The sequence below is a fragment of the Homarus americanus genome, unplaced genomic scaffold (genome assembly GCF_018991925.1).
Source record: "Homarus americanus isolate GMGI-L3 unplaced genomic scaffold, GMGI_Hamer_2.0 scaffold46351, whole genome shotgun sequence".
Lineage (NCBI taxonomy): Eukaryota > Metazoa > Arthropoda > Malacostraca > Decapoda > Nephropidae > Homarus > Homarus americanus.
In genome coordinates this window covers 4118-13026 of record NW_024721493.1, presented here as the reverse complement: position 1 = coordinate 13026, position 8909 = coordinate 4118, and the positions used below count along the sequence as shown (strand labels likewise).

Sequence of the window (8909 nt, the reverse complement as noted above, 5' to 3'; positions counted from 1 at the left end):
AATATTTTTTTACCAACGTGGATGAAAAAGCAGTGTGTTTAATTTGCAGAGAAAGTGTGGCAATGCTAAAGAATTACAACTTAAAGCGCCACTTTGAGACCAAGCACTCCAGTAAATATGAAAAATTTTCTGATGAACAAAAGAGGAAGAAAGCTAACGAGATGGTTGTTCAATTACAACAGAAAAATATTTTCAGAAAACAATTTGCATCCAAGGATGATATTACAAAAGTGAGTTATGTGATTGCTCACAAGATTGCCACAAACAGCAAGCCATTATCTGAAGGAGAATTTACTGACTCTATGTTTGTCAAGGCGAACAATTGTAAGACGTGTTGAGAACATTGCTGAGAACATGTATCTGCAGTTTAAAGAGAAAGTAAGGACTTTTGAATACTATTCACTGGCACTTGATGAAAGTTGTCATGTCAGAGACACAGCACAGTTGTTAATTTTCATTCGAGGCATCACCAAATATTTTGAGGTCACAGAAGAAATGGTATCAATGCAGTCACTGAAAGGAACAACAACTGGAGAAGATTTATTGGAGGCAGTAAATAATTGTCTTTTGAAATTAGTAGTAGAATGGAACAAACTGGTAAATGTGACCACCGATGGAGGGCCAAATATGACAGGTAAAAATGTTGGATTGCTAAAAAGAATTCAAGATCAAGTCAGAGAAACAAATGCAGAACAAAATATTGTCTTTTCGCACTGCATTATTCATCAAGAAGTCCTTTGTAAGAGTGTTTTAAATTTAAGCCATGTCGTTGACACAGTTGTGAAAGTGGTTAATTACATTCGAGCAAGAGGATTAAATCACAGGCAGTTTATAACCCTGCTTGAAGACTTGGAATCTGATCATACGGATGTTCTGTATCACACAAATGTGAGGTGGCTTAGTTTGGGAAAAATCCTGAAAAGAGTTTGGGAATTGAAAGAAGAGATTGGCTTATTTTTGGACATGAAACAGAATGCTATAGATTTCCCACAGTTGAATGATGAGAAATGGCTCTCTGATTTTGCATTTGCTGTTGATATCATGGGTCATATGAATGACCTGAATTCAAAGCTACAAGGGAAGGGGGCTTTTGCACATGATTTGTACAGCAGTGTCAAAGCTTTCATGAAGAAATTACTTCTTTTGTCTCGTCAGATTACGAACAAACAATTTGCTCACTTTGCAACCTTACAACAGATTGAAGTTTGTGATCAAAATGTACAGAAGTACTCATTGCAGCTACTTGACTTGCATGCCGAATTTTCACGCAGATTCCATGATTTCAAATTAATTGAAAATGACCTACAACTCGAGCTTATTGACATGCAATGTGATCCTTTGCTTTCTGAGCAGATGAAAACAGTGACTCTTCCCAAATTCTATGCCTCTCTTAATGACTGTGCATTTCCGAAACTAAAGGCTCATGCTCAAAGAATGCTTGTGCTGTTTGGATCTACATACATATGTGAGCAGACATTTTCGATAATGAAGCTGAATAAATCAAAACTTAGATCTGCAATGACTGATGATCACCTTGAACAAGTACTTTTCATTGCAACAACGGAGGCAACACCTGACTTCAATGGTCTGGTCAGCAATCATCAGCGCTGTCATTCGTCCCACTGAGTAAGTTAAATATTCTTATCAAGATATTAAACAATTTCAGAATATAATATGACATATGAACATACTTTAAAATATTTTAATAAATTACATATTGGTGCTTTGACTTGCTTTTTCCTTATTTTCAACCATTAAAACTTAATTATATTATCCTTAATTTATGAAGAAGCAACAATAAATATTAAACTGTATTAAATACATTTTTCAAGCAGTCTGCAGCAGTGACATCATAGATCAGCCGATCAGGAACAGCTACAATTTGACATGACTCCACCCAACCACCACCTCCCTAGGGAAGCCAGACGAAGCAGGATAGCTGTGATCAGACCTGACCAACTCAACCCTACCACCACCTCCCTAGGGAAGAGTAAAGACAACGTCTCAAGAGACTAATTATTTCAACTTATAATATCGATTCTCTTCTGTTACGACAGTTACGTTAATGCACTTAAAATACCAAATTTACTGCACCATAACTCTATATTATTATTAGTAGTATTAATATTGGTATTTGTATTAGCATTATTATCAATAATAAAAGATACAAGCTAAGAAGTGACGTATTTATTTCCCCAAAATATCTATGTATGCTACTTAATATTTTACTTACATCCTATATATATAAATACAGGGCTTTATTTTGTGTAAATACAATGCATTTGCATCTATATTAAGTCTCTGGCCCGCGGCGTGTACCAAAATTCATGAAGTGGCCCGCCAGTCAAAATAATTGCCCACCCCTGGTGTAAACGAACTCAGACAAAATGCATGGGAGACATATGTCAACAGCCTGAACCAACGCACATCCCTCAGCAAAGCCTGGAAAGACATAAACACAATCAGAGGTAAAAACAGTAGACACGTCTCCCATCCAAACCCTCTGCAAAAGTCGAATGAGCTAATAGCAAAATGGGCTCATGTGTCGAACTGTGACATGTTACCAGCTACGACTCGGGGACTCCTTGATGCGAAGTCTGTAGAGAGAAGTAATCTTATTAACTTTATGCTGGGCAAACAGCACTATGAGTGTGATGTTCCATATACTGAGTGGGAGCTTGACGCGGCCCTCGCCAGGGGTAGGTCTACTTCCCCTGGAGAGGACGGAGTCACCTACAACATCATTAGACTACTAAGGCGTCTGCCGGGCAATCCATTGTTGGCAGTGTACAATATGAGTCATGCCGAGGGCCAACTACCCACATCATGGACCAGCAGTATTGTTGTACCAATACCGAAACCAGGACAACCTGATGCCTTTCGTCCCATATCACTAACCAGCTGCCTGTGTAAAACCTTTGAGAGGATGGTTCTTGGCAGACTCTTATATAGAATCAGAGAACACTTGTCTCCTAACATAAATGGCTTCACCCATGGTAAAAGTGTCCATAATTGCATCACCACATTCCTAACTGTGCATGGTGATGAAAGGCACAAATACACCACATTTCTTAACCTAAAAGCTGAATATGATATTGCCAATAGGCAACTGATATTGTACGAACTAGCCAAAATGGATATAGGAGTTAGGCTGTTACACTGTATAAGTGGTTACCTAACCAACAGAAGGGCTGCTGCACTGTTTCAGGGTTACAAAAGTGAAGTTAAAGATATGCAACTTGGTACCCCTCAAGGTGGAGTGCTTAGCCCCACTTTGTTCAATGTTCTTATGAATGCATTATTAAATTTAATACCAGCAATATCTCAATCAGCTATGCTGATGATATTCTTATACATACTAAAACTCATCGTGAAATGCAAATCACCCTGAACCATGTATACGCAGCCTGTGAGAACCTCGGTCTTATTATCTCCACTGAGAAAACTAAGGTGTTCAACAAACAAGCTGGTAACCGCAAACGCGGCCCCGCCAAGTTCAAGATAGGTAACTACACTATCGACTATGTTTCTTCTTTTAAATATCTTGGTGTCTCCGTCCCTTGTACCCTACCTGCCATACAACAGCTAACCCGCCAATGTACTGACAGACTGAGACCTCTTAGAAGTGTAGCGGGGTGCAGCCCGCACTATGGTGCTAATATTAGAATTGTTAAAACAATGTACCTAGGCTATATAAGATCTCTGATAGATTACCACTCACCAGCCCTGGTCCTTCGTGACGGGAAAGGCGTTGACAAGCTCGATAAAATGCTAAATAAAGCCCTCAGAATTATCCTAGGATGTCCCATGAGCACTAAAGTACTTAATATGAGGAAAGAACTACTGTAGGTATACCCAGTGTTAAAGCTAGAATAATTGAAGTCAACCTCATGATAGCCCTGAGGCTTCTGCGTGGTGATCCTGATAACATTGTTTCCTTAAAATTGATAGAATGTATGAACCATGGGATTGGTGAGTCTAAATGGATCCAAACTACAGCTACACATATGAAGATGTTTGGACGTGACCACCTGTACAAAGTTGAGACACAACAGCGCTTCCTGCCACCTTGGCGGACAGTTCCCTTCGATATCACAATACCGACGTATCCGCCTAAAAAATTAATTACACAAAGCATTTATCTCCAACACACTGCCAAAGTGAGAGCTCTTGAACACATACACACACTACAGACTGATGATAACATCACACAGACCATCTATACTGATGGATCTCTTAACACCGCCTGTGGGAGGGCTGGAAGCGCTATTGTTGTGACTCAACCTGACGGTAATATAATTGAGAAAGGAGTTAGAATTAACAATTGGGCATCCACTCTACTGTACAAACTGAATTAGTTGCCATACTCACAGCCATTAAATTCATTGAAACCACTGTCACTGACAGTATCATCATCACTGACTCTCTATCCTCACTACTTGCCCTTGACACCCTCGACTCAAGTTGTCACGCTCTTGTCTCTGAAGCCAGACAGACATATGCGTGCCTTGTTGACCGGGGTGTCAAGGTCAAACTGTTGTGGATCCCCTCTCACATAGGCCTCATAAAACATGACAGAGTTGATGCCCTCGCCAAACTCGCGTCTAACAAAGACACCGTTGAATACAATTTGGGTCTGTCAAAAAGAACCCTTAAAACTGTAATTAGGAAAGACCTTATTGATGAGTTTGACGCAAGTAGACTAGTGCAAACAGGCACTAGTCGATCCATAGGTTACCATGATGAGATGTATCAAGTGAAACATGTATATGGAGCAAGTAACAAGATCACTAGATTTTTTTTTTTTTTTTTTTTAGGTTAAGGTGGGGAAAGGGTGGAAGGCATGCTGGGGCTCAAGGCACAGCCAGACATGAGGGATGGAGAAGTCACAACATATAGTCGTGGGGGGAAAGGTTGGAAAAGAAGTTTAATGAGTTAAACAGAGGGGGACGACACCCCTTGTTTTACATATTACAGAGTTTGTTGGCTAACTAAGCTAACCTAGGATTTAGAATGAGGTTGCACAATGGTTATTTTAGTAGACAATGACTAGATTGATTTTACAATTACAAGTTTATTAACATCTTATACTGTATTACGTTATGGACTCACTCGATTTTGACTTGTTAAATGTGAATTTATATCATCTAAGTTTTAATCTAAGGTGGATCACTGTGGCGGACATAGATGGATCGCGGGTTGGGTTGTTGTAGTGTGGGCAGACTCCGGGGCCACCAGGCGTGGGGTCTCCCTCCGTTGATGTCTTCCCCGCGTAGGTGGTCTGGGCTGTGAGGGTCGTCCAGGAGCTTGTCCCAAACCTTCTTCCCTAGGCGATGGAACCTGAAGTTGAGGGCCTCTGTTTTATTTCTTAGGTGGATGGTTTCCACTGTCTCCTGGTAGGGTGGCGCTTGGCCACTGGCTGACCTCAAACATTTGTTTTGGAAGCTCTGTAGTTGTTGTAGTCTAGTCTTCCCGAGTGTGACGAGTGGTATAGATGGGTACTCCAACACAGGCCTCACCAGCGCCTTGTACAGGTGAACTTGTATCTTCTCAGGCATCAATTTAAAACGTTTTAATTTGGCTGCGGCGACTTTGGCTTTATTTAGTCTGTCCTTCACGTGGGGAATGATGCCCGTCCGAGAAATGATGAGGCCGAGCAACCTGCCTTGTTTAGAGTACTCAATCTCTTCGTCGTCGATCATCAATGGGGCCGGCTTGAATTTGGCTATGGGTATGACCTCAAATTTCGTTTTGTTTGTTTTTATTTTCCATTTATTTTCATACTCCGAGATCTCCTCTATTGCCCGAGCAGTGAGTCGCGCCATCCTTGCCGTGGACCTTCCTGGGCAGGTGACGATCTGTGTTACATCGTCTGCATACATGACGTACTCGCTGCCGACGATTGGGGGTGGCAGGTCAGCCGTGTAGAGTGTGTAAAGGGTTGGTGAGAGACAAGAGCCCTGAGGCACGCCGCTCGATAGTGAGAATTCTTCTCCAAAATGTTCTTGCATCTTAATTTTGGCTCTGCGGTCCGTAATGAAGTTGCACAGCAGGCGAGTCAGATTTTCGGGTAGCCCCAGTTGTATGATCTTATACTGCAGTCCTGCGTGCCAAACTTTGTCAAACGCCTTGCTGACGTCCCTCAGTACTATATTGCACTGTAGGCGGCCAGTCATGGCATTGGCGATCTGCTCGTAGGCCTGAGCTATGGCGGTGGATGTGCCTCGGTACTGGCGGAAGCCGAACTGGCGGGGATTATGCACGTCTTCGTCCTCCAGATACATCCGCAATCGCTTGTTGACTATTTTTTCGAAGATTTTGGCAGGTACCTCTAGCAGCGATATTGGTCGAAAGTTTTCGACTTTGTTTGGAGGCTTCCCTGCTTTTGGTATGAGGCGAATAACGGCGATTTTGAACATCTTAGGGAAGTATCCAGAGGCGAGGCAGGCGTTGCATATATGAGCAAGCCTCTCTATCATGTTGCCGGGGAGTTGAGCCAGGATCTTCTTGTTAATGTGACTTTGACCAGGTGATTTGTTTTTAAACCCTTTTATGACGGCTGACACATCTGCAGGAACAATGCGTTCCGTCAGGTAGCTTCCGTCCACCAGTCTGGTGAAGTCAGTCCGTGGGAGCGGCTGGAGCAGGTGCTGATGGTCCTGCAACTGACCTAAAATGTCCTCCTCAAAGTCCCTGTCGAAGCCCTCGTTTTCCTGTTCACTAATGGTAAAGATCTTTCGTAAATATCGCCGATGTAGTTGTTCTTGGTTTTCTTCCTCGAATATTTTTACGTTGTTTTGGTCGAGCAGGTAAGGGACCGTGCTAGAGGTGGAACCCATCAGTCGCTTGATCCCTTTCCAGAATGCAGCAGAATCGCGGTAATTGTTGGCTGCCTCCCACACCAAGGCGGCCCACTTTTGTTCATGTAGACGTTTGCTCTCGTGCTGGATGTCCGTCTGTAGCTCTCGGTACCGGTCTCTCAGCTCCTGCGTCCACCCGCGGATACTGGCTAGCTGTCTCACGTGAGTGTACTGGACACTGAGCTGCCTCAGCTGGTGACTAGTGTGAGGATGGGGAATGGTCCTGTAACTGGTGGTCGGGATGTTGTTGTCCATCTCCGTCTTCACATCCTTATACCATTGTTCGACCGCGTCGTCGATGTCATTAGGGCTGGCTTCTTCCAGGTTTCTCCCCTGCTTGAGACTGAGAGACTCCTTGAAAGAGTCCCAGTCTGCCCGTTTGAGGTTTGACCTGATGTTGGCGGGTATCATAATGGGATTGGATGAGAGCGTCACGACGACTGGCAGGTGATCGCTGGTACTGATGGGTCAAGCGGTAACGTGCCTGTTCAGGACGGCCTCGTTGTTAGAGAGGATTATGTCGGGTGTTGTGGCACTGGCACGTCTGATCAATGTCGGGAAATCTGGCCCGAGGTGTTGCAGTTTTCCCCTTCTGATGTTGTCATACAGCGCCACACCGACGTTGTTCTCATTACCGTGTCCGAGTATGGCGTGGCGCGCATTTAAGTCCCCTATGATGTATGTTGGTTTTCTGTGGCGTAGCAACTGGTTTAGGTCTTGTTCGGGTAAGTAAGGACGTCTGGGAGGTAGGTACATCGTGCATATGATAACAGATCCCCTAGTTGTTTCCACCTGCACTCCTAGAACTGAATCCTCGAAGTCTGGCAACACTCTGTGACTCAGACGTGACCTGACGGCCACAGCGACACCATCGTTCAGCTCACCCGTCATGTTCCTCTGGTATACAGTGTAGCCAAAAATTTTCAGCTTACTTTCGTCCTTTATGCCCGTACTGTTTAACAGAATGATGTCTGGGTCTAATTGATAGTATAAGTTAGACAGTTCATTACGTCTATTAAGGGACCAGTGTAGGACATTATGTTGGACAATTTTCATCCTGCTAACGACTGCCATTTCGGAGACTGTAGCTTGGGGCGTCGCTTGGAGTGTTTGCTCGGCTTCTGCCATTTCTAGGGGGACGGAACTTCTTAGCAGAGCCTTCGGACATCTGCTTGTCAGTCAATGGCGGGCCCTCGAACCTCTCGTCACCCTTGTACAGGAAGGTGTTCAGGTCCTGGGCCTGCGTGTCGTAGTAATCAACTGACGCTGCAGCTCGAGGGTCTTGTTCCTCTGTGGGTTGAGTCGTCATCATCTGGTCGCAACCATTGACTGTGGTTGCAGTCCGATGGTCACTGTCGTCGCTGGGAGTGCATGTAATGGGATCGCGGGCATTTACGGTGTCGTTGGAGCTGTGATCCCTGGGGGACTGACTGGCCACGTCGGGATTGCGGTTGTACTGACTTTTGCCTAAGTCAAGGAGGTCATGGTCTATTTCTGGCGTGGGTTGAGGCCGTCCATAGGTCGTTGAGTGGGTTACTGCCTTAAGGATTTCTTTTGAAGGGACTTCGTCGCTTATTTCAACAGGTGCAATGTTGTTCCTGGTTAGTGTCTCGTTGAGGTGTTTCGAGAATGAACCTGGATGAACCATGTTCATGTGATGGGCATGCAGGTAAGACAAGTATATAGTGGTGGCTTTGGACTCGTCCAGCTGTGGAGAGGAGACGCTCCTGATACTCTCCGCCACTGCGTCCCTCATGGCGCCCAGTGACTCAGTAACTGCCTGTTGTATTGAGTCCTTGATGGTTCTTATCTCTGATTGCAGGACTTCCATGGTCTCGCTGACATTGTTGAGCTTTTGGGAGTCTGCTTGAGTTTCTTTTAGAGCGTCTTTTAGGGTTTGGCTGTAAGCCATGATCGTCGACTGAGTGGTCCTTTCTATGGTGTTAGAAATTTCCCTGGTTTCTTTTTGTTTGGTTATTTCGGTCAGTTTCTTCTCTGTTTCTTGAAGTACCTGTTTCCTGACCAGGCAGGTGGCAGAGAAGGTCCTGT

General features: G+C 44.2%; 1 protein-coding gene across 1 annotated transcript; it reads left to right on the top strand.

Annotated features, from left to right (window-relative positions):
- Nucleotides 1-354: 354 nt before the first annotated feature.
- Nucleotides 355-1626, top strand: LOC121861735 (general transcription factor II-I repeat domain-containing protein 2B-like). Its single transcript, XM_042359645.1, has one exon. The coding sequence runs from the start codon at nt 355-357 to the stop codon at nt 1624-1626; it is 1272 nt and encodes a 423-aa protein (XP_042215579.1).
- The last annotated feature ends 7283 nt before the right edge of the window (nt 1627-8909 follow it).